Source organism: Aulonocara stuartgranti (genome assembly GCF_965226115.1).
Source record: "Aulonocara stuartgranti genome assembly, chromosome: 1".
NCBI lineage: Eukaryota > Metazoa > Chordata > Actinopteri > Cichliformes > Cichlidae > Aulonocara > Aulonocara stuartgranti.
The window spans coordinates 1,985,001-2,011,532 of NC_138939.1; the positions used below are offsets into that span (position 1 = coordinate 1,985,001).

General features: G+C 44.8%; 1 protein-coding gene across 6 annotated transcripts in view; it reads left to right on the forward strand.

Moving 5' to 3' along the window:
• adamtsl3 (ADAMTS-like 3) overlaps positions 1-26,532 on the forward strand; it is a 199,478-nt gene that overhangs the window by 106,436 nt on the left and 66,510 nt on the right. For all 6 annotated transcript variants that reach the window (XM_082540083.1, XM_082540082.1, XM_082540081.1 and 3 more), the window contains 3 exons: positions 2,272-2,317; positions 4,398-4,634; positions 19,741-19,867. In XM_082540083.1, the coding sequence (XP_082396209.1) occupies positions 2,272-2,317; positions 4,398-4,634; positions 19,741-19,867 (410 nt within the window). The remainder of the gene's footprint in view (positions 1-2,271; positions 2,318-4,397; positions 4,635-19,740; positions 19,868-26,532) is intronic.

Sequence of the window (26,532 nt, forward strand, 5' to 3'; positions counted from 1 at the left end):
GGCTGTAAGCTGTAGGCATTCCACATCCACGGCCGCTGCACGCCCACACAGAGTTTGTCTCACCGTGGTTGAGTCGTCGATGCATTTCAGCGGGAGAAATCTATTAATTGGCTCATTAATACGGTGCCGCGGTCGGCCGCTGTCCGTGCCCGGTGCAGCTGAACGGCTGCAGCGTGCTTCTCGGGCTCAGATCTGCACTAAAGAGCAGATTGGAGCAGAGCTGCTTTACCCCGGGATAAATGAGCTGCTACCAGTTTAGTCGAATGTTATTGTGAGTTAGCAGGACAAATGTGCATTTTACGGCTGTTAGCGCACACCGAGAGATTGTTAACAAGGTGGAACAGATTTAACAGCATGTCCGTGCTGTCACAGGGAACGGAGCGCTGCGCTATGGCACATTTCACACAGGGCTCAGGTTCAGGCTGTGTGTGTGTGTGTGTGTGTGTGTGTGTGTGTGTGTGTGCGTGCGTGTGTGTGTGTGTGTGTGTGTTTACTTTTTCTTGGCTTTGTGGGCTCTGCCAGCTGGAGCTCAGTGAAGTGCTGAAATAGCTGCTGACTGAGTAAGGTATGCTGCAGGTGGTGTGTGCTATTACCTTACAGGTGTGTGTGTGTGTGTGTGTGGTAATCTATTATATTCATGGTGGATCTCAGGCCCCTGGAGGTCCGATCTGGAGCAAAGTTCAGGGTGAAAATGATGATGATGATGATGAATGATGAACTGGAAACAGGAAAGATGAGAAAACTGTGCACGTGTTTCTGTGACTGGTTGATAAGAACATTCAGCACCAGAATGAGTGATGAGTCAAACAAAAGCTGTGAAGTCCAACGATGCAGCCATGGACACCAGTCGATGTGAGGTTTGGCTATAGACTGTATATAAAGGATGGATACAGCCCCGTGACATCACCCCCGGTTTGATTCTGAGTCTTTGGAGACTGACTGCTGCTGCTGGCCTCACAGGTTTCAGTGCTCACACCGAACTCCTCGTCACTCTCAGCCTGTTTTCATTTTAGACGAGTTGATTGAGTTTATGTTTGAATGCCTTCGCGCGTCGGAGAACCCGGTGACAGGATGATGTTTTTAGCTTTCTGGAGACAAGAGGAGCACGAAGCTCTGTCCACGTCTGCTGCTCCGCTATGATCATTGCAACTGAAAATACTGCAGTGTAATATTATCACCACCATCATTCCCATCGTTACCTCCACAGATGAAGCATTAATAGTTCCTCTGATGTCCACGTCAGGCCGATTCAGTTCCCGCAGGCTCGTCCAACAAGCAGAAATCAGCACCTTTACAGTCTGTTCAAAGCTTCATGGATGAGGTGAAGGTGGTGTAAACGGTCGGTGTAACAGAGGATGCTTGGGAGTAGGTCAGATGGAGGCAGATGAGGTGACCCGCTAAAGAGAGCAGCTGAAAGTAGGAGACGAATAAGAAAACAGCCTCATCCTGAGAACCGAGGAAAACAAATCTTCCCGTTGAACTTTTTCGTGATTTTCCTTCCTTTGGAGCTAAAAGAGGCCCCACAAACACACGACGTATCAGTGGAAAGCCCAGGAAGTCCTCTGTTTAGCACATCAGGACTTAGTAGGGTAGCTCAAATAAGTCAGTAGATATAGAGCAAAAACAAACGCCCACTGCAGAGAACATAAATGAACAGGCTGGTTCTCAGGAGGTTATGAAGTCTGTAGTAACAGACCGCACAGGAAGGCTGAGCTCCAGTTGTGGTGCAGACGGAAATTCAGGGATTGTATAGGATGTCACTGAGCACTGATTAGCAGGTGTCTGTGTCTGAGTGATGCTCCAACCAAGACAGCTGATTCACCGTCAGAGGTCAGAGGTCACGTCTGCCTTCAAACGAACAACAGAGGAGCTGAAACGCTTTGTTAACAGGGGAAGAAGCTGTTAGTGAGGCTGCAGCTGCTGCTGGGCCTTCTTTACCACAGCGTTGGTGCTGTGGGTCCAGGTGAGGTCAGTGAGTGACAGTGGGGGGGTTGTGTCTGCCGCCCCCCCACAGTCAGCAGCGTCTTCACTGTGAGCTCTGTGTGCTGTAATGAACTGAGTAAGTCAGTAATTAGGAGATTATTGTCTCGTTACACCATAATCTCTGCGCCCCAGTGGAACCATCACCATCATTTTTATCTGATTATAAAAATAATATTTGGCAGCTCACCGGCTGATGATGGGAAACGGTGCACGACTCGCTGTTTTTAAAGCTTTTGATGTCTTTTGGTTTTAATCACTAAATCGTTTTTTTCTGACCTTGTTTTACAGAAGCTGTGAAGGAAAAAATATCCGCTACAGAACCTGCAGTAACACGGTGAGTCTGAGTGGGTCTAAGGTGGTCCAGACGATGCAGAGAGCTCAGCCTCAGAGACGCAGGGAGGAGGGACTCCTCCATGAACAGCTGAGGTGGTTCCACATCTGCCTCGTAGCGTTTCAGGCTTGTCCAGCTGGCGGAGGCCCTGGAGATGCTGGAGAGATTATGTCCGTCAGTGGGACCCAGACAGAGCTCTGAGCTTCTCTGCCCAGGCGCAGCTGTCAGTTTAACAGAGGAATGAATCGTGCCAACCGCTCTCCACATGAGCCAGGACGTTCCTCGCTGCTCAAAGGGAGTTTTTCTTACCACTGTTGCCAAAGCGTTGGCTCACAGATGGTCGTCTGGAGTTGGAGGGTCTTAACCTTACGAAATAAAGCTCCTCGAGATGACGCTCGTTACATGTCCATGACGGGGGCTTCACCTTCCAGCTCAGCTTTCTCCACCACAGCGGTGCAGCACTGATCCACCTGTCATGTTCACACCTTCCTGTCCCTCATCAGGAGGATCTTCCTCACTTGGGGCACCGACTCCTCCAATCAAGAGGGAACAGAGACGCTCAGACTTTTGGGCGCTCGCTCTGCTTCTCACTCAGCTGTTAAACTCACAGAAGTCTTCTTAACTTAGCATCCTGTTGACCTCGCGCTGCGATGACAGATGGGAGATGCAGCTTAGATTTTCGTTTCTTTCCCGTCACTCGGTTCCTCCTCTGCACTGTCTGCCCGTCCTCCTCTTCCTGTCTGTCGATGTTGCCGTTCCGGTCGTCATCCCGGCTGGCTTCGGCGTGATCAGCTGCTGTAAACGAAGGAACAAGAAAAACCAGAAAAACAAAGAGCAGAAGTCTCCTGACCAGCACCCCCAGAGATGGCACGACTAAAAAGCTGCCCAGGAATAATCTGAACAGACCAAACACAAATTTGGTCTGAATGTGTGTGTATCCTCCTCTACTTCCTGTTTATGCATGAAAACCTCATATGATCTATAAGCTAATGGCAACATCACAGATCCGGCCTGCTGAAATAACCTCGCCATTTTTAATCCGAGGAAAACCGGCCTTATTTCTCTCGTTCCCCACTGAAGTGTTTTAGTCTGGATCCATTGCATCCGGTGAGAAAAATTCCCAGGTTAATTTCTATCCCGTGTCTGTTGACACGTTGAGGCTAAGTCTGTGTGAACCGGAGCTCGGGCTGAAGGATACGAGCAGTGGCAGAGTGTGACTGCGTGGAGCCGATGTGTCACACCGGATTTGTCCAGTTCTCCGTCACACGGAGGAGGACGGATTTTTGGCTGCCAGAGGAGCAAACGTCTGGTCTCGATCCGAGACGGCGTTCGGTCCTAAGAAGCACCGAAACAGCTTCTCTGCAGCATCACCTCCTCTCGGTCACACAGACGGACTTCCAGCTGCAGCTTCGTTTTCCACGTTCTGTGGATATTTGAGTCATTAAAAGGAAACAACAGCCCTAAATTCAGCTGAAGCGTCTCCCAGCACCACCCTCTAATACACTGGTGTCACAGGAAAGTGTTAGTGTGGTGCATCTAAAAAACGAGTAGTGATATTTTTATATCATCTGAAAGAAGAAGGAGTAGTGAGGCTGATGACTATCACTCAGTGATGTGGAGCTGACAGTGAGCGGTAACCAGCCATGGGAAGCTGCTGTGAGGCTTCACGGCTCTGTGGAGTGTCTGAATTGTGTTAAACCAGAGATCTCTGCTCTGCCGTCACAGACTCCCTGCTGCGAGTTTCTGCTGGTGCCAGAAAATACCTGCTTCCTCCAGCTGTTTGATCATCTGCTGAAATGTTTAAGCTCCTCCACAGGTTGGAAATGCAAAAGTAAAATGTTTGCTCCTGAGGAAAACCTCTAAAACTGTGTGGCCTTCAGGGCTCACCGTGGCCAGCCCAGAGATGTAACCTCTCCAGCGTGTCCTGGGTCTGCCCAGGGCCTCCTCCCTTCTTTAGAAACAGAAAGTATGAGAGCCAACTGAATTAGGAGGCGAAATATGAATTTCGGTCAGTCGTCACGTGAAAAAACGAGATGAGTTTATAAAGAGTTATTGTGGTGACACTTTCGTCTCCTCTCCTCAGGACTGCCCTGCAGAGTCGGGGGATTTCCGGGCCCAGCAGTGTTCGGCTCACAATGACATCAAGTACCAGGGCGTCACGTACGAGTGGGTCCCAGCGCCGTACGACCCCACCGCCCCCTGCACTCTGCGCTGCCAGGCTAAAGGCCGAAGCCTCACTGTGGAACTGGCCCCGAAGGTGCTGGACGGGACTCGGTGCCGAGCGGACGCCTTTGACATGTGCATCAGCGGAGTGTGTCAGGTAAGGGACGCCATGAGAAATCCTTCCTGCCACTGCTGGCATGAATAGACGGTACTGAACGCGGGCACGTACCGCCCCCTCCTTTCTCTGCTCTCGTTTTCTTGCAGTTTTTATATTTAATAAAAGTGAAGTGGAAGTGCAGCTTTTATGTTCTCAGGTTACGGTAAGTGTCGAGCATTTGCTGCGTCGTGTTGAAGCCCTCGCACAGGTTCGTGCTCATGATGTTGAAGCTCCTAATGATGCCTTTGCACATCCATAACTCGGAGTGAGCACACCCTGAGGTCATTGAACGCACCCGATCGGCTCTACGGAAACCAAAAAGCTACAAAATGAGTTTACAGACGGAGCCACTGCGACTTCACTGCACGTGATCCTCAAAATAGGCGTAAAAACTGGAGCTCTAACTTCCTGGCTTGTCTCAGCCGAGACAGCCGTGTTATTGGTCAGACAGTTGCATTGAAATTACAGCACAGGTCTAGCAGACAGCTATTAGCTACAGCTGTGCCTGCACATCTGTCAGAGTGCCAAAATCAAACAGGTGCGTTAATGAAATGTTTGCTAGGACATGAACTATGGAGACCACAGAGCCGTTTGTTCCTGCTGTAAGGAGGGCGGGCTTACCGTTGGAGCCTGCCTCGTGTGGATGTGAGAGGAACTGCTGGTCTCAGTGTTTTCCACGCCGCCTTCTTTTTCCAGCCTGGGAGGTTGCCAGTTGGAGTCAGCCCCGGGAAATAAAGTGCACTCCCCTGTCCCACATTTAATTGACACATCTGTCCACCCTTCCTGGCTCTCTGCGGAGTTTGTAGCTCTGTAATAACATCAGCCCGATCCGCTTTGCTTCCAATAAACAAGAGCCAGAATTGTGTTTGACACTTGAGTTCACTCGAGGTCGTGTTTTTGGCGTGCCTCCTCTACATTTTGGCCTCATTAGTTCAGTTTTGTCCCAGTTAAACTGTGATGATCCTCGCGGGCCACGATGAAATAATGAAAGCACAGAGACGCCAGAATCACCCCGAGTGGATTATATACGGACTCTAACTGCTCGACAGGAGCGGCATCGCAGGTATCACACCTGACAGACGCGTGTAGTGACTCTTTGGATGGCGGCAGACAGCGGTGGCGTACATCTATCACGAGCTTTGGACGGCTTGTTGTTTTTCATTTTCTTGTTATCGTCACTTTGGCTGCATCTCATGCTGAACACCGAACGGCAATTTCACTCTCCAGCCAACAGTTAATTAGTTAAATTTAACTCAGCCTCTGAAGTGTGGCAGTAAACATGTTAGAAGCACTGGACTGTAAGCTGTGAACACAGCGTCTGCACACTGCCCAGCTCCGGATCTCCTCACTGCTCACTGTGAAATGTTGAAAATGTTTCGTTTAAAGGGGAAATTTAGGAACTCACAGTTTGGTTATTTGACCTAAAAAAAAAAATTAGATATCTGTGAGTGTCTGCAGTGGCTGGTTCAGGGACCTTCTCCCTACAGAGCAGCATTAGCTCGGGGATGGTGGTGTGTTTCCTCTTCACTGACTGAAGTCCTGACATTAGAGGTTTCTGCTGTAATCCAGGATTCAGTATTCGCTCAGTAACAGCGAGCTGTCGTGGCACAGATGCATTAAAAAACATCCCAATGTGGCGCTACAACACAATCGGGTTTCACGAAGAGCACGCCATCCGTCTGGTCTCATCTGTCCACTGAAAGCATGCATCACACAGCCTCCTGGTTCATCCGTATGATCTCTGGCAGACTGCAGATGGGCAGTTTCTCCCTGCTGTGAACACTGCTGTTGTTGTCCCGATGATGATTCATGAGCATGAATATCAGTCAGCAAGGTGGTTGGTTCGGACGACATAGAGGTGGCTGTACGGAGATGCGTAACACGGTAAGGGGAATTGTTGAAAAGAATATATCAATGGGTCAATAGGTTCGACTATAGGAGCACAGGGGTGTGTTTAAATGAGACACAGAGACAAGAGTGTAACTCAAAAGAACCAGCCGACGTTAGTGAAATAAAGCATTAAAGGCACTTTACAATTGTAGAAAGGAAACGTACAAAAGATGAAAGAAAAGTAAAACACATAAACTACTAAGACAACGACTTGGCCAAGTGTTACTTTTGGTTTTCAATGCTGGGCTTCAATGCTGGGTGCACCCTAGTCACCTGACTCCTTAACTTTGATAGAAACATATTACACAAATCTCACACTCCTTTCACATGTGGAGAATGTTCTACACAACAGCTCATTATTCAAAGTCCCAAATAAAAAATGTCCAAAAAATTCCCAGGTGTGAAAGAAAATAGGGTTGAGAGAATGTCAGGCAGTGGTCTCATGTATAACCAGCTGTGTGAGAGAGTGTGAGTGATACAGTCCTACCACACCTCAAGGTGCAGCACATCATCAAGTGGAAAAGACGCGAGTCTCAGTCTCTCCAAGTCCAGGTGGGAAGGCTCGCCATCGAATCCACTCCTGACCTGCCAACAGACGGGGTCAGAAGAGCAATTCAAATATTAATTATGCTGTTCTAGCTATAATGCACAACTTAGGATTTTGTTGACATCATACTCTACATCAATTTGCAATTAAACTACTCAAATTTGATAAAATAAAACATCTCTGTTACATAAACTGCAGTATATTATCTTATGTTAAAAATTGTAATACAAACACTTTTCTAAATACATTATGAAAACATTAACACTTACAACCAAGCTAAGTAAAGTTAGTGCATATGTGACAGTTATTAACCAAACAATTCAGATAAATTCAGTTACTGAACAATAAAGTGCAAAACAGATTTAGGCTACGTCCACACGTACCCGGGTATTTATGAAAACGCAGATTTTTCTATGCGTTTGCACCTTTCGTCCACACGTAAACGGCGTTCTCGGTCACTGAAAACGGAGATTTTTAAAAACTCCTGCCAGGGTGGAGATTTGTGAAAACTCCGTTTTTGCGTTTACGTGTGGACGAGAAAAACGGAGAAAACGCAGAAAATGCAGCGTCTTCTTCTTCTTTGTGTTTAACGGCGGTTGGCAACCAACGTAAAGGAGCATTACCGCCTCCTACTGTTCCGGAGTATGGGTCAGACACAAGCTGTATCAAAAAACCCCAAAAACGTTTCCTTCATTTCTGCGTTTACGTGTGGACGAGATTATTTTTCAAAACGAAAACGGAAAATCTCCGTTTTCAAACATACCCGTGTACGTGTGGACGTAGCCTTAAACTAAGACATACATGTACTCAGCGATCTCAGTGCATCAGGCCGAAGACAATGGTACGGTGTCTCTCGGTCGAACCACGCGGGACTCTAAACAGCGTAACAGGGCATGTTTTTTTCTTTAATGACAGTACTACGACGTGAAGGAAAATAAACATAAAGTTGCGCTTCAAGTGTTACCTCACTTCTGGAAGCAGAGTGAGATGAACTTCCAGGCAGCTGATAACAACTAGAGCTAATGAAGGCTAACAGTTTAGCTAGCTTTCTAAAGGCGCCAGAAAACTGCAGCATTCGTCTGTTTACTCACTTTGACTACTTTTAACATGAAAGGCAGCTGATAACCAGCGAACTTATGTGCAGCACAGTTGGTTGCAAACTTTTATCTAATACTTTTTCCAACTCAAAAACTTCAGTCTCTCAGGGATCAAAACTTTGCAGCGCAGCTCAGCACGCGACTACACACACGTAGCGGCGAACACAGAGCAGATGGGAGGGACACACAGCGGCAGGATGCTTTCCCATTGGTCAAAGCATACTGGGACCTGTGCATTTCGATTGGTTTGACAGGCTGTCCATCTCTACTCATATTTATCAGTCCTTAAAGTGGTACCCTCGTTTTATTTGGGTTACAGATGTCTCTGAGACAGGGCAGGAGATTGTTCAACATCATCTTGGAGAGTGAGAGGAATCCTGAGGAAGGGAGAAGATCAAAAGTGCAGATCTGTAGGAACTACAGTGGGATGAAGCTAGCTTCAGAGAGTAGTTGAAGAAGAGCGGTGATGATCAGTGAGCAGCAGGACAGCTTCACGATGAGAAAGAGGTTTCCTTGTGATTGCTCTGAGAGGGCAGATGTTGGCCAGGTCTTTGTGGATCTGTGAGAGGAAGTCAGGAGTGCTAGAGAAGGATGTGAAGGTGGTGCAGGACATGTACGAGGAGATGTGTAGTAGGAGCGACTGATGGGATGAAGGTGGTGGTGGGATCGCATCAGGAAGCTGCTCTGACCCCCGTCTTGTTTGCAGCGGTGATGGAAAGGCTGACAGATGAAGTCAAGCAGGAGGAGCAGGCGGACTATGGTGTTTGCAGACGACGCTGTGATCTGTAGTGAGAGTAGGCAGACAGGTGGAGGAGAGCCTGGAGAGGTGGAGGTATGCTCTGGAAAGAAGAGGAGCAGCAAGACAGAATACACGTGTCTGAATGAGAGGGAGACAGGTGGGAAGGTGAATGTGCAAAGAGCAGCGGTAGTGAAGGTGGATGTGTTTAACAACCATCCACAGAGAGCGCAGGCAGGGTGAAGCGGGTGGAGACGAGTGTCAGGAGTGATCTGTGACAGAAAAAGAGCAGCAGGCCTGAAAGGGAAGATTTAAAAGACGGTAGTGAGAGCTGCTGTGATGGTCTGGAGACGGTGGAGGTCGAGCTGAAGGTGTTGAGAGCTTCTCTGGTGAGTCTGATCAGAGGGTTTGCACATGTGCAGAGGCGGGAGGATGGAGGTATCGGACAAAGGAAGATGAAGATGGAGCTGCCAGGCAGGAGGAGGAGAGGAAGACCTCAGAGGAGGTTCGTGGATGTAGTGAAGGAGGACATGCAGAGGGTCGGTGAGACAGAGGAGGAAGCTGGGACAGGAGGAGGTGGAGGCAGATGATTCGCTGTGGTTTATGCAGAGCTCCAGAGGGTTTATCAAAGCATGTAAGCTCCACCAAACTGCTGACAAAATCCTTAAAGAGCAGGTTTCTCATCAAATCCAATAACTCGCCCCGCTTATACACATCCAGCTGCCTGCATCACACTGCACCTGCGACCGCGCTGCTCCGTGGATGGAAAAGGCCGACGCATTCGCAGACCGACACTTGAAATTACACATTATCCTTTAATGGTGTCTTTATACACAAGTCGTAAGAGGCTTTCTCCATCCGCAGCTGTCGTCCGATACTTCAGCCTGTATTTACTCCGAGGAGAAGCTGTCCTCCTCCCTCTCTGCTCCGCTCGCCTCCATTCAGCAAACGCAAAGATACATAAACACTGTGAAGTGGCTGCAGGGTAACGGAGCAATTAGGACACGAAATAAAAATGTTCAGTGTTTATATGCGGTAGTTTAATATCAACAGAAGGTTTCAGTGTTTAGATCTGAGGCTGTTGTTTCCGGCCGCTGTGCCAGAACCGCTCATAAACTTCAACGCAAGTTCCTTCTGATGTGACACAGTGTGTGTGTGTGTGTGTGTGTGTGTGTGTGTGTGTGTGTGTGTGTGTGAGTGTGAGTGTTCCCATCATTTAAACAGAGCCTTTTATATTTTCTTAAAATGGCACATTTTGATTTTAAAGACTGAGAACGTCTTAATGAGGAGTGACGTGTGACCCTGGGGATCTGCTGTTGGCCCGATTCTCACTGTGAGAATGAGTTTAGGCAGAGATGACATCGGGATTAAAATTGAGTCTTTTACAACATTAAACACACGTTAAAGCATCAGGAAAACTTTTCATTTTCCAGGAAGGTTTGAAAACATCAACAAAAGATGTAGAACAGCAGATAAGTAACTCTTTAACTTTCCTGTTCAGAGATGGGATAGAGAGACAAAACTAATTACATATAAACACACCGGGAGTTAGAGAGGTGAGTGCATCATGGGAATCCCCGGCAGCCTACGTCTATTGCAGCATGACTAAGGGAGGATTCAGGGTCACCTGGTCCAGCCCTAACTATATGCTTTAGCAAAAAGGAAAGTTTGAAGCCTAATCTTGAAAGTAGAGATAGTGTCTGTCTCCTGAATCCAAACTGGAAGCTGGTTCCACAGAAGAGGGGCCTGAAAACTGAAGGCTCTGCCTCCCATTCTACTTTTAAATACTCTAGGAACAACAAGTAGGCCTGCAGAGCGAGAGCGAAGTGCTCTAATAGGGTGATATGGTACTACAAGGTCATTAAGATAAGATGGGGCCTGATTATTTAAGACCTTGTATGTGAGGAGCAGGATTTTGAATTCTGGATTTAACAGGAAGCCAAAACAGGAGAAATCTGCTCTCTCTTTCTAGTCCCTGTCAGGACTCTGGCTGCAGCATTTTGGATTAGCTGAAGGCTTTTCAGGGAGTTTTTAGGACTTCCTGATAATAATGAGTTACAGTCGTGCAGCCTGGAAGTAATAAATGCATGAACTAGTGTTTCGCTCTCAGACAGGTGGATTTGCATGTCTGTGCAGTTTAAGCACATCAGGTCCAACTGTTTTGTTCCTGTTTTTAAGACTGTATTAAATGAGCAACCAACCAAATGGTCAGTGACCAGCTGACCTGAGTTGGTTTCTTCTGCTACCAGCTGGTTCCAGACCCTCAGATGTGTCATTGATGGAGGAGGTTTCTGTGATGCAGCTTTACTCAGCGTGTACGTCCAGAGAGTGCATGCAGCTCCATGCAGCTGGACGTGAAGTGACTCTAAAACTGCAGTTTTTCTGAGACGCCGTGGTGCTGATGGCCTGCAGCCACTAATGGTTGAGATTCTGCGTCAGCAGAGAAGCACCACTCATTTCTGATTAGGACTAATCAAATCAACGGTAATCCTCACACGCGAGAACCTGCTCACGCCCGCACTGCAGCGTCGGCCCGAATGAATGAAATTACGTGCCAACAGATATTTGAATTCCCTGATAACAGTTTGTCACCTGAAGTGAGGATGAAATATTCGCACAACCCTGACGTTCCTTAGGTGCACTAATCTGACATTTTGTGGCACACACTGCAGATTAGACGCCTCTAATCCTCAGAATTACACCCCAGCTCAGTCACTGACAGCCTGATGCCTTCCTTTCTCAGCTGCACACTCCAGAACACCAGTTCCCCATTTCATAGTTTTACTGTGAGTTATGATGAATCTGTCAGACGCTAAGTTAAACCACGCGGGCTTCCTAAAGCTGAAGGAGCTTCTAAGATTTGGTTTGTGAACTGAAAAAGGTCATCTCACAGCAGAAAACAGTGCTGTTGGAAGGATGTGACACGTGCCAATGATGTGTAATTTCCTCGATTGTTGAATTCAGCTGAAAACAGCATCTCTGAAAACTTCTTTGTCTATTTTCAGAGATTTTCTCGTAAAGACACAATTTTATACCCTCATCATGTGTAATCACTGCTCTCCACATTTTTCCTTTCACCCTCTTACGTGTGTGATGTGTGCAGGGCTGACATTTCTGTACAAAACACAATCTTAACTCACTAAAGGCAAAACATCAAAGAGTATTTTCTGCCTGTATGGCGGACCAGGAATGCCAGAATTATGAGCCAAGACGTGAGCTGACTCAGTAAATCCAGATGCCATTGAACGCATCCTACCATCCATCTGTCCTCTGACCTGTGCTGCTTTAATCCTGGATGTCTCTTTTATGCCTCAGTCATCCAGCAAAGGCACCTGGTGTCAATCAACCAATCACAGCTCAGTGCACACTTTAAACGGCAGGTGCTATTTTTGATTAAAGTGGAAAAGGAGAGTAAAGACAAAGGGAGCTGTATTTAATGCCGTTTCTGTCATGGCCGGGATGGCCGATGTGTTTGAGGTGTGGACCCAAAAGCAGACACGGGAGAGAAAGCGAAGTATAACCAAAGGTGAGGCGAGAAACTAAACTAAAACCTAAATGTGAGCACTGTGACGTGGAACGTGAATCTGAACAACAGCATGAAAACTATCCTGAGACTTGACGTAACAGGACACGAGACAAACAGACGACGCGACACTGAACAGAGGGAGACAGAGGACCTAAATACACAGAAGGGTGACGAGGGAAACAGCGAAACTAAACACACTGAACATGGAAACAAGACTTTCAAAATAAAACAGGAAACATGGAGAAATGAGTGGACATACATGACAGACAGGAGACATGGAATGAACACGAGGAGAGAGACGCGGACACAAGGACACGACACATGACAAACAGGAACAGACATAAACCAGACTAAACTCAACTAAGACAAACTAATAATAAAACTAGAACTGAACTTTCTCTCAATAAGCTATCATAATAATGCACCCTGTGGACTTTCTTTTCCTGCCTTTACTTCTGTTGTTCGGTTAAAAATGTCTTGTGTGTATGTAGACACATGTGGTGTCTGTGTTAGGGTCCTACTCTACAGCTACTTCCGTACGTACGCCGTTGTTTAGCGCGATGTAATGATCACGATCAGAGGGAGAAGACGGCAGTGCAGCAGGAGAACGACAGACAGAAAAAAGATCAAAAATACAAGAAAAAAAATAGTAAGCTGCGTTAAGTCTAGATGGAGTCTTTTAGAGGCGACAGGAGTGGGAGTAATTATTCCATTTCATTCTTCATCTTCAGCCTAGATTTTTCTCCCACAATAATTTTCTGCTTTAGGAGTTTTCCTGCTTCCACGGCTGTTACTGTGGAGGAGTCTTTGTGCTGCTTCCTCTTTCATCTTCTCTGCACTAAAATTCCTCTTTCATAAGCACTAAAACATATTCAGGGCACGGCTCGAAACACTGAAATCCCAAATGATCCAGCCTAACAACATCAACGTGAACACTAGACAACATGGTCTGTGCGAGGAGCGAACATGTTCAAGGATATGGAAAAGCGTATATATGGACTCCTATATGTCGTGTATTTTTAGCTTACTGATAGCAGCAAACTTTATAAATCTCTGTCTCCAGTGTGTATGTGGAAGGCTGAGACAGCAGGTACTGAAAAACACTGTTTAGATTTATCAATATTAGTATGGACATAGCCTCGGTGTTGTGAAATGTTCCTGCTGGGAAGCTGTTTGGCCAGAATCCAGGTAGGAAAAGAAATGAGCCTGCTTCCTCCGGGCTGAAAAGTTCTCCTCTCCTCCACTTTAAAGTTGTTTGGCCACAAACCTCACCTGCCAGGATGTAACAGGCAGTTTCCAAAGAGACAGCATTCACTCAGACTGCTTCAGGTACATCATTAAACTGAAAATAATAATGAGGCCAGACACACTCAGTCACGCAGGTAGACGGGCAGTCATGGGAGGCAGATGATGGATGCGTGCTCTAATGGCAGCTGCTGCGAGACCCGGCGTGCCGAGAGGCCACTGGGCACGCCGGGTACTAACGGTGATGGAGGGAGTGTGGAGCAGCGAGCGGCTCTGAAGCGGGAAGTTTGTCAGTGACGGAATGAGGCCAGTCCCTGCTCTGCTGCATGTAGTTTATGTAGATTAATAATACACCACACGTATACACGGAGACCAGAAAACGAGTCGATCCCAGGGAGCTGCAGTGCATCGTGTCGTCTGTCACTGTGTTTGTCTCCCCGTCACACTTTGTCACCTCGATAATCCTCGGCTTACAGGGTCTCTGCGATTGCTCTAAAGAGGCGTTTGTGTTCAGGGTGAAAGTGCGAGTTCATTCCATATGCCCCATAACAACACATCCGCTTCCAGTTTCCACATTTCCTGCAGCTGGCAAAGTCACAACGACGTCCAAAGAGTCAGAAGCATACAGAGCATGAAAACTGACATAAATCAATTCAATATTTACTTTTATTTATTTATTTTAGCAAGTAAGAAACTTCATGGAGGACACACAAAGCGTACGCCCCACAGAGTTTGCAGAGTGATGCCATGGACAGGTGTGGCATTCTGACCGCTGACGAGAATAACACCGATCATCGCTTCATCGCTGCACCTGTTAGTAGGCAAGCTATATCAGGGAGGGAGTGAACATTTTGTCCTTAAGGCTGATATCACAGCAGTATCAACACCACATCGTCTCAACTCTGCAGGCCAGGGGTGTGTCACAGTGTGATGGTTTGGGGGAGGTTCTGCTGGGAAACCTTGGGTCCTGCATCCATGTGGATGTGACTCGACCTCACCATTAGGGTTTTGATAATCGATTTATTGATTATAATCGATTCTGTCTTGGATAACGTGATATCGATTCATTAAAATCCTGAATCGATTTTTTAATATAAATTTATTTTGCCCGAAATGCCAGGATCTCAATTTCAACAACCACCAAACAGCTAAGACAGTAAATGAGAGCAGGTACACGGCTTCTGCACAAAGACGTAAACACAAAGCACGGAGCCGCCGACGGATCGGGATCAGTGAGATGTCGCCTTTCTCACCCGACGGCACGGACACGGTCGGGGCTGTTTGTTTCCTATTACTTACTTCCGAAAAGAAAACCTAATTTTCTGCAGGTCAACAGGCTTCTGAACAAATTTAAACTTTTTAAAATTATGCAAAATGCAAAATGCTCAGCCGTGTTTCTGATCAAACTTCAGAGGTAATGTTCATAAGTTGATTAATGGTTTTCTTTCGTTTTTGATCTACTGCAGAATATTTTTATAAAATCCAGGCCAGGAAAATCACCTTCATGTTTTTCTGTGTTTTATCTTCAGCTGCTTTGACACAAAGGCCTCTGCTGTGATGCTCACACCTTTGATAAAGTCTGGAAAGTGTCAGCTTCCTTTTTATAGATACAAAAATATGTAAATGTGCTGATCTGAATTATAATATTTCTGACTGTCTGAGGCAAAATTTCCCAGATTCAAATCGAATTGAATCGAATCGGGACCTTGTGAATCGGAAAAGAATCGATTCTAGAAATCAGTGACGACACCCAGCCCTAGTAACCATAACCAGAACCTGCAACGAGCCTGGTTCTGCTGGAGGTTTCTTCCTGTTAAAAGGGAGTTTTTCCTTCCCACTGTCGCCAAAGTGCTGCTCATAGGGGGTCATATGATTGTTGGGTTTTTCTCTGTATGTATTCTTGTAGGGTCGACCTTACAGTATAAAGCACCTTGAGGCGACTGTTGTTGTGATTTGGGGCTGTATCAATAAAACTACTCAAAATGTTTTTATTGAGTGATTTTGGATACAGTTTATGAAGAAAAAAAGAGGGAAACACAAAAACTTGTTACACTAAATACAAAACAGAACTTCTCATGTTGGAAAAAAAAAAAAAAAGGAAAACAAACAAAAAAATAACAACCCAGGATGGGCGATCGATACTAACAAAGCCTTTCCTTACAAACCACACAGAAGTTAGCTCAGTACCACTGAGCTTCACATTCCCATTAACACAGACACATATCGGACCTGCTGCTGACACGTTGGTGCAGATACCACAGCACGCCTGCAGGGGTCGAGCGGAGGCCACGCTTCGAAGGGTTAGGGGGACCGACGCAGTATTAGGTCAAAGTGTTATGTCTGGTTGGTGTAAAATACTTCTTGAAGTTAATTCATTGGACGCTAAAAGTCTTCTAATTAAGAAATAGCGCTGAATGTGACGATTGAAAGAACTAAATCTGCGATTGTGACATTGCAGAATAGAGAAAGGTGTTTCCAGCCATTAGCAGTCTTGACCAAGTGGTCTTTAAAAGGTGGTTTAAGAGTGCTAGATTTACGCAGTGGTTAGTGATACTGGCTCATGGCAGGAAGTTCCTGGGTTTGAATGCTCTTGCCAGTTGCGTCCTTTCTGTGTGGGCATTGCCTGCTCTATGAGAGAGCGTTTGAACCACACATCACTTCTCAGCACATTTATTCCAGAAGCTGTGCCAAGCCCCCTTTATGACTAACAGTGGAGCCAGAAGCAGACCAGGTTAGACCCAGATGATGACAGATGTTCTCTTCATCGATGACGTCCATTTTCATGTCCGTGTAGGATCATTTTGACCACCTGGGCCTTTCTGTGTATTCATTGGTCACTGCTGAAAAGCATTCATAGTTTGCCGTGAGTCATTTTCAGTCCTGCATTCTGAACGCTTCATTATTGCTTTTTAAAAATATGCAGCTTGTTTTTGAAATCGGGGACGGTCTTGTTTATGTCCTGTGCATCTGAGGAGGAAACGTTTCCTGCACACTCATCCTGGTCACACTTAATTTGTCTTGTTATTTAAAGCCAGGATACAAGGTCCCAGTGACCCACAAAGAAATACAGAGATGGGACTGATTATACAGAATATGTTTGAATGTTTTCCATGTTGAATTTTATCCTAGATTATTATAGGCCAGATTTGATTAAATCACCTTCTACCAGGTAGTACAAGCTCATCTTGACAGAGTTTGAAGTCTCAAAATCTGACTGTTCCCTAGCAACCCAGACTTATATTTGGAAATAACTCGATTGTCAGATACGTCCGTATGAACACACACAGTCTTCGGGCAGGGGTCAACATTTTTGGTAACAGAAGCTTTGGCTGGATGTCTGATGATGGTTTAGCTTCTCGTGATCTCATGATTCACCATGATCGTGGAAGTCCTGGACGCCTCTGTGACTACAAGCAGCAACTGTGTATTCCCTGACTGGTTAGCAGGTTGATGGAGCTCGCTGGCTGTTGCTCCACGAAGGGTTCAACGTTCAAGTTTAGAGACGGCAGCTTTGCTTTGTCCTGCATCTTGGAACTACAAACCCCCATCCTGAGGGAAGAAGCTGAGGATGGAACCATGACTTAGAATTGATAAAGCCATCCGTCGTACCTGTTTAGAGCACAGGCCAAACAGGGCTGTGACTCACCTATCGGACGACTGGACCACCTCACTGTCTGCTTCTGTGAGGTTTTCTCTGTGACAGAGGTCTGACTGAACCATACCACCAAACAAAAAGATAAAACAAAGTTAAAATTGTTCAGTCAATGTGGAAATGAACAGGTTTCCAGTGATCCTTTTTGCAGACCGATTTGCAATTCTCATCAAAATTCAGTTTCTCGTTGATTATGGTCCCAAGATATTTACATGATTGCACTTACTCTGTTTTTTTTTTTTTTTACTTTTTATTTTCATTTTTTAAATTGAAAACGAACAACAAACAAACAGAAACAAACAATAAAAGACATTTACAGTTATGGGACAGAGTAGGTATCATCAACTAGCCAAAGCTTGACTGGCCATTATGACCAAAAAAAAAAAAAATTCTCAGGAACACACTCTAGTATCTTTATCTTTCAAACATAGCCTCCACCCTCTGAGGACCGAACACAGAAAATACGGGCGTATTAATAATAATAATAAAAAATAATAATTATAATAGTAACAGTATTGGTAATTACAGAAATTAAAAAAAAAAAAAAGAAAAAAAAAAAAAAAGAAAAACATATCGTGTGAACCCCTCCCACCATCCCCCCACCCCTTTACCCCTGTATGGCTCTCAACTTCATCACATTCGTGTATCCAAACAGCCCATATTTACACCCGTCTATACACAAGAATCAGCACAACATTCAAGAATTCTGATCAGAAGGGCCTAACCAAGGATCAATTCAGGGTAAACCCAGAGGAATTTACATCATCTCTATATTCTGTCAAGTCCAAAGACGGTAATACTGAAAGAAATGGTCCCCAAATTTTTTTAAAGGTTCCGTATTTCCCTTTTACACTATGCGATATCTTCTCAGGTGTACAGTAGGATGCTAACTCATTAATCCAATATCTCAGTGTTGGAGAATTTTCAGATTTCCAATGTGTCAGAATACATTTTTTAACTGCAGTACTCGCAAGTAAAATAAAATATTTCTTGTGGTAATCCACATTTATAGAATCTATATCACCTAAAATCCATAGTTTTGGGTCCATTTCGACTTGGATCCCAATTACCCTTGAAATTATTTCAGTAGTCCGTCTCCAGAACTCCTCTATTACTGGGCAATTCCACAGCATATGAAGAAGATCACCATCTATCACCTTACATCTCAAACATTTGGGAGAGTAATTAATATCAATTTTATGTAATCTGTAAGGTGTATAATATGTCCTGTGGAATATATTAAATTGCATTTGTCTATGATTTGTAGAAATTAACATGGTCTGTGCCTGTTCCATTAGATGGTACCATTCTACCTCTTCATAAACATAGCCCAGATCTGCCTCCCATTTTCTTTTCAGTGACGTTTTGTTGTAGTCAGGTAATTTTTCATTAATAATAGTGTATATTGAAGATACTATTCCTTTTATTGACTTCCATGGTTTGGTGCAAAGATGCGTTTCAAAAGGACTTTCTTTAGGAATCTCAGGGAAAGTTCCTTTAGTTTTTTCTTTGATCCAGTCTCTTATTTGTAGAAATTTAAAAAAATTTTGGTCTGGAAGTTTAAATTTTTCCTTTAGTTGTTGGAAGTCAATAAATACTTACTCTGTTTTTTGACCTTTAATTAAAGTGACTCCGTGCCTATAATCATTCACAAAGAGGTTTACAATGCTGCACCGAAAACCTCAGAGGGATTGGTTTGGTTGCAAGCAGCTCATTGTGGGCTGGAAAATGCTCATTTGCTAATTTGTCTGCAAACACAAAGCAGTGGTGAAAATGTGCCAGAAACCAGAAAAACCAGAAAGTTTTTGAAGGCTGCAACACTAAAACACAATGTTTAAGGTTTACATTAATGTTCTCGCTTCCTGTTTTAGGAGCTAGCTGTCTGAGGCTAGCTTGTTTGCTTGCTAATCTCGCTTGCTAATCACCTGTGGGTAAGAACTGGGGGGTCCAGATTTTGCCTTGACGAACTGCTTCACTGTTTGCTGTTTCTGATTTTGCCGGCTGTCCATCCATGGACGGGAACAATGACAGGAGCAGATGAGGCCTTGAGGCGCTCGGGTGTGAGCGTAAACATCTTGCAGAGTCTCCACACAGAAGTCAGTCAGCAGGCTGTTAGAGAGACCTGAGGGAGCCGGGGGACGCCTCCGTTTTAATTATGTTGCAGTGCAGTCAGACATTGGCTGAGAAAAAAATGACCAAATGTTCATTTAACGACTTTCAGAAGCGCACAAACAGACTTTGGTTGAGCTTCTGGCTCTAAACTGTCCATCGTTGGAAACTATTGTTTGGCATGTAAATTATAATTAGACTGAACGTCCTCGCTGTTGGTCGGAGACATAATCCAGCCTGACTTTGTCCTGCAGCTGTCTTTGTTTCAGCCTCTTCTCTGTCTTTGTGCTTGTTGCGTGTGCAGGAGGTGGGCTGCGATCGGCAGCTGGCCAGCGGTGCCAGGGAGGATAACTGCGGCGTCTGCGGTGGCGACGGCTCCACGTGCCGCCTGGTGCGAGGACAGGCCCTACCCCACCTGACTCCCGAACAGTGTAGGTATCAGACGGCCCTGAAAAAGAAATTCCACGTCTCCTGTCGTGTTTCATGCTCTGCAAGCTAATCGTCAGCACTTTAATACCAAAATACTCTTTGCACATCTTTCTGAGTGTTATTAAGTCTGTCACCTTCCTGCCTCCTGCAAATGGCTCAGTCTGAGCTTTCATTTTAGAGAATAAACCATCAGCTCAGGCCTAATGTCTCCCTGCTGGTTCCAGAAATGTAGACAAAACGTGGTCTGTATATGTGCCCGGGCTGCCTCCCAGTCAGGCTCGGTGGGAAATGCATTGTGGGTATCACCTGGCTTGACTTGACTGGTCAGTTGAGCCGTCCTGGCTTTGGCCTCCTCTTCGCCTGCAGCCTCTATTTATTCATCAGGGCTGGACTATTAAAATGCCATCTGGCTTCAGCAGCCTACACTCTACCCAGCATGTTTTTATAAAATCAGCTTCAAATCTGAAAGAACAACAACAAAGAAAAACCAACGGCACATAACAGGAAGAGTCCAGCATTAAATGTGCTTCTGGAAATGAGTTTTAATCAATCTCATCTTAAAACAACAGAAGAGCATCGATCGTTGAGTCTGTCAGGAGAGATTAGCTGGAAAATGATTGACGAGCGCATCTGTATTCATTGCCGGCTGTGGATTTCGGGAATATTGCTAAACAAACAAACCAGCTGGCTTACCAATAAATACATAAATACGTAATGTTCACCTCTCAGCAGTTTGCTTTGAGAGAAACGTGACGCTGGAGCAAAGCTGAACAGAGATGTCTGCCAGGTAGTGCTCGCTCCTGACTGAGCGGAGCTGCCAGCAGAACAAATAACAACTTTACAACACTGTAAATGTGAAAACGCACTTCAAATGTTTCCAGGGCTTCTCGGCTTTTTCCCCAGGTTTTAACAGCTTAATGAAGTCGCTGCTGGCAGCAAACACACATGCCAGAGTTATTGGCCCTGGTCGTGTATGTATATCAAATGTTTCAAATGAAGTAGCGCTGGCGTGCCTCGCAGAGTGGAAATGAATATGGCTGGTATTAAAACTCACAGCCAGTGACCGTGTAAATATTTCTGTGGCTTTTAACGTGTGGAATGTATTTAGAGAAGGCCGGGGTGTGTCCGCGCTGCTGAGGTGGAATTTTATACAGACGTAAGAGTTCTGTGGAGTAAATGAGTTTGTTTGAGAAATGCAAAACGTAGAGACGAGAAACCACAAAGACACAAAAATAAGTTGAATAAAACTTCAAACATGTATGTGAATCTAAATGTAATTTCATCTTTAATGACACAAAATAACCAATCACAGCTGCTTATTGTTGGTCAAAGCGAGTGAAGCTGTTGCCACTTCTGATCATTTTAAAACATTTGTTCTTATTTTTGGAACAAAGGAAGAAAAATGTAGCCGCAGGTCTGCTGTCTCTGTTTCTGCACAGCTGCACGAAGCGTCCACGCGGCCTTTCTTCTTTCCCTTATTACAGCCGCGAGGCCTCAAGGTGTGTGTGTGTGTGTGTGTGTGTGTGTGTGTGTGTGTGTGTGTGTGTGTGTCAGAAGCTTCGCCCGTACCAAACTCTCTTCTGCCAACTTTAGAGTTAAATCAGTGGAAAAAATAAACAAGAACATAAATGTGGTCGGACGTCCAGTGAAAGTGTTTCATAAGAGGTTTGATGAGTAGCACCTGGTAGAAGGTGCACCTAAAACTTTCTCTCTCGTTAAGCTCGGAGTCCACAGCCAATAGCTTATTTCCTCTAATGGGCACAAAGATATTGTTGGAGGACTCAGGTCAGCAGCATCATGTTGTCTGTGTCCTCGTCTGATCTTCGTCCAAAGATGTGTCCATGTTGTTTCAGTGCTGACCACAGGAAGCCTGTCGTTCAGTGTACGCTGCCGTTACGCTGCCCCGAGTTTATTCACAGTGGAGCACAGAAAACAAACTCTTTAAACTATTTTAAACACATCTCAGTTTCAATTCCATTCAAAAATCATCTTATTTTTATTTTACTTTTATTTTATTTACATCTTTAGAAGTTGGACGGGTCCGTGTCCTCCTCTTTAACCTTTAACCTTTAGCCTGTGATGGTCTGTGAGCTGAGCAGCTGCTGGACGTTGTCCCGTCCTGGTCTGATGGCGGTCTCTAGCTTCTCTGCTTCGTCCTGTTTCATGACGTCTGATGAACTCTGACCTCAGATCAGTTTGCACTTTGCTTCAGTGGATTTTAAAGGAGCTTCGGAGGAGGCGGGGCTGTTTCTGGAACACGGTCGCATCTGTCTTCTTCTCTGCATGATGCAGCTTTAACCTGCACGTGTGGGCGGCACGCTGAGCCCACGCACTGATGTCACCACAGACTCGCGTCTGTCTAATGCAGCGCACAGATTGCAGGCAGCTTTCGGCTGATTGGTGAACCTCTGCCCAGCTCATCTTCTGAGAAGCTCTTTTCAAACGCTGTCATGTTCCTGACCTGCTGCCAAATAAGCTGATTACAGCGTCGCTCCGGCTGTTGCTGTTTAGTGAAATGTTCTTTTCCAGCCTTTTTGTCACTGTCCAACTTTTTTAGAGACACGTTGCTGCCTCATAATTCAAATGAGCTCATATGTTTCATGAAATAATAAAATGTTTCCATTTAAATACTTGATATGTTTCCCATGTTCTGAAATATGTCTTTGTGATTTATTTATTGCTTTCTGTTTTCATTTCCTGTTTACACATTAGAGGAGGCGTCTCTTATTTCGATCTGCAAACGACATCTTTTCAGTGAGTTTTTCTGTGCAGGGATATTTGTTAAAGGAACAGTGCACCCATGGAGCTTCAGTTAAATATTAAAATAGTTCTCAAGAAGTGATGTGCCATCAAAACCAGCCTCCTGAAGTCGGACTAAACCCAGTGAAACACATTACGACAGTGACAGGTTTGTGGCGTGTGGCCGGGTGGGCGACCCGGCACGAACGCCAAAGCAAAGGCGAGATTTAAACGCACGAGTGCGATCCGAACACCAGCATTAAGCGCTCCACAGACGATCAGCTTTCATCCCGTGTGTAGTTTGGTTCATTCAGAAACTCCGATGTTGTTGAGACACAGCCGCACAGCTGAGTGAGCACAGCTGCACACAATGAATGCAGCGGCAGCGAAAGGCCTTTATCCTTTGTTGGGAGGATAACAAATCCATTTAATATATGCTACGGCCTGTTAGCGAGCACAGCCAGAAAGCTGAGCAGCATTTAAATCCCCACAACAAGACGTTTTACCAGCACTCGAGGCGGCCTGGAAACAAAAGGCAGCAACTGGGAATTTGCTGTCAAGCGGCCCCAATTTCAAACACCAGATTCAGACTGACTGTCAGTTTGAATTTAGTTGGACTATCCTGTTATTTTGGAGGGTTTGTTTTACTTCTCTGCATCTGCATTTTCCACGTGACCTGACATTAGTCGTTTTCCATCAGTAAGAACACATCGGACTGCAAAACACATCGAGGCTTCGATTGCTTAGCAGAGGTCCTTCAAAGACTTGCTCTAAACTTTCCCTGAGTGACTCAGGGTTTTGTGTTTGTTTAAAACATCGACTGTATATAAAAGATTTCGGCTGCAGCCGTGCTTTGGAGCCAGAAGTGGCCATATTTGGATCAGACGAGTGCTAATGTCAGACGCTGTTAGTTAATGTCTGCATCCTTAAATGTATGGGAGCTCCGCCTCCTCGGATGGTCTGTTGGTACAGCGACCTCACAGCTGCCATATTATTGGTCACATGATATCATGAAAAGGCTCCAACAGCACAAACACGGTGCAGAGGTCCAGTTCAGGTGAAGCTAGCAACTTCACCATCCACCTGTCATTCAAAGAGGCCACGCCCCTAATAATGCATGTTGTTAAGAAGGGGAAATTATCTCTGGAGACCAAACAGTTTGTGTTTCAGGCTGTAAACGTGTTTATTTCTGCTCTGTGAGGACTGACTCACTGCTGATGTCTCTGCTGGACGTTAGAGGAACTGCAGGCCTTGGTGTTTCAGCCCCGCTGGTTGCTGCTCTGTTAAAGTGCTTGCAGTGGACATCACTCTACCTGAGTTCTCTGTCAGCATCCAATATAAATGCTCTCTGATATCTACAAATGATTTGGAAGCACTGCAGCCTGATCACATTTTGTATTCTAATCTGTTTCCCAGCGATGCAGAAACTCTCGCTGCTTCCTCTTCCTCCCTTTCTTGTTTAATCTCTGGTTTCTTTAAGCTCGCATCACGCCAAGTCAGATTTCGTTTGGCCTTTTTAGCCTTACCTCCCTGGAGGACTGCAGCAGAACAAACATCTGCACTAAATGTCAGTGGTTCTGTGCAACACATTCTCCATCACTTACATTTAGTTTCTTGGGATTAAGATTCCAGCCAATTTGGCAGTTTCCTTTTTGCACTTCCCAGCCTCACGCAGAGGTCGGTCACCATTCTCTGAGCTCTAATAAGCTAATTGGTGTATCTGTCCATCACTTCTCAAAGACCGGGCAGGGAGATTTAATATTCCGTTTCTGGATCTTGACAAATTTAGATTAGAACTTTAGCTTGAAGGTTTTTCCCTTTGAAACGACTGAAAACAGGCTGCAGGAGTGCTGATCGCAGAGAACAGTCAGCGCGCTTCTTCAAGTCTGTGCTGATTTGAAATGTGAGGACACTGGTGTAATGTGTCACCTTTAAATGTAGTTTTATGTGTAGAAGGTAAAGACAGTCGAGAGGCTCGAGGATCAGATGGTACAGTTTGTAAGGTTGCAGCAATGCCAGAAAAACATAGACTGTACAAAAAGATGGACACCACCACCATGATGTCACTCATAGCTTCAAAAGTCTTTAGTTGGGTATTTTGGCATTGCACTTACTTCCTCCATACATGAAATTACAGAGTTGATAAATGTGTTATTATAAAAATAAGAAAAACGAGTAATTTGGAAATCTGTGAAAAACATGTTTAAAACAAAAAACATTACTTATTCAGTAAGTAACCAACTAAAGTCACATTATATACTCGACTCTGAGTCGCACTGGACTGCAGCATTAATCAAGCATAACATTCAAAAACTCTTTTTAATGTTCAGGAATGAAGTAAATAATTGTAATTTGACATATTTGTACAAAATAATAATTTGATTTTTTTTATAAAACAATTAAAAAATTAAAAAATTGATGTAGAACAGCTCTAATTGTGTTTTATAATTATTTTGTTTTAATTAAAGAGGTTATTAATCACTACTTAATTTTGGTAATTTCACTGTATCGGGCTGTAAACATGTTTATTTCTGCTCTAAAGTTTTAACATGGGAGTCTGTAGGGACTGACTCATTGCCAGAGCCTCTAGTGGACATTAGAGGAACTGCAGCTTTTGGTGCTGGTTTTATTTTTCAGCCTCTGAACCATAAACCTGCGACATGAAGGAGGCAGTCGTTACAGTTTTTATTGAAGTGCTGCAGCTGCTAAACCCAGAGTCGGTACAAACATGTGAGCGTGCTCCACTTTTAAAATAATAATATCTGCAAACGTATTGAATTCATTATTAACCTTCATCATGGACGGCATGTTTTATGGATAAAACGAAATAGCCCTGAAATATTTTTAACCAGAGAGGCAGCAAAGGTCGTTAAACTTTGAAAGTGTGGATTTAAACTCGGGGATATCTTCTGTAGCAGGAGTATGTTCATTCAGCATAATTTGGCTGTTTTAGGTTGAATTTAACTGGATACACATTATGTTTTACAGTGACTCTTTATCCTTCGGCACTGCGGATGTTTGCTGAACGTGGCTCTATTACCGTTACGAATCAATACCTATGGTTCTAAACTATATTAGCAAAAGCATGTGCGGATAAGGCACGACAGACGGATGATTAAAATCATAAAGCATCTGTTCTTCATGAAGTCTCATGTTTTTCTTTTTGGATTCAGATTTCACAGACAGGTATACAGTTTATGTGCAGGAGGGTCAAATTTAAAACCATGAACTTGTTATCATGATGAAGTAATTTGCAGCACCGAACGTCAACTGCATTTAGGAAAACTCAAAACACCTCGTTTATACAAGATTTACACACAAACACAGCATTAAATAAAATCACTGGTTTTGGTTTGACGAATGTTGGAAACATCTGACATAAAGTGAATATGAAAATATTAAAAATCTATATTTCATTGGTCCGCAGCTAAAAAATGAAGCTCCCAAACCTGCAGTTCCTGTAACGTCCAGCAGTGAGTCAGTCCCCATAGACTCCCACGTTAAAACTTTACAGCAGAAATAAACGTTTACAGCCTGAGACAAACTGTTTGGTGTCTGTGTGTCATTTCTCCTTCATAACGCCTGTGCGGGGTGTTATGAAGTCTAAGGCTTATTAGGGGCGGGGCCTCTTTGACTGACAGGTGCAGGTGCTGTTGGAGGCTTTTGGAGCATTTTTCATGTGATATATTATCGCTCCATCCAAGAATTCGTCAGCTATCATGTGACCTGTCTTAGAATAAACACTAGGTGTGTTTGTGGTTCCAGGACACCTTTCCTGGGTTTCACATCATAAGCGACTGCACAAGTACGTCTGACTTCAGGTCCCGTGAATACGTGCTCTGTGTCTCTGACACTGGCTCGGCGCCCTTGTTATCCCAGGCCAGTGGGGAACCTGTAAAGCCTTCTCACACAACAATCAAAGTTTCCG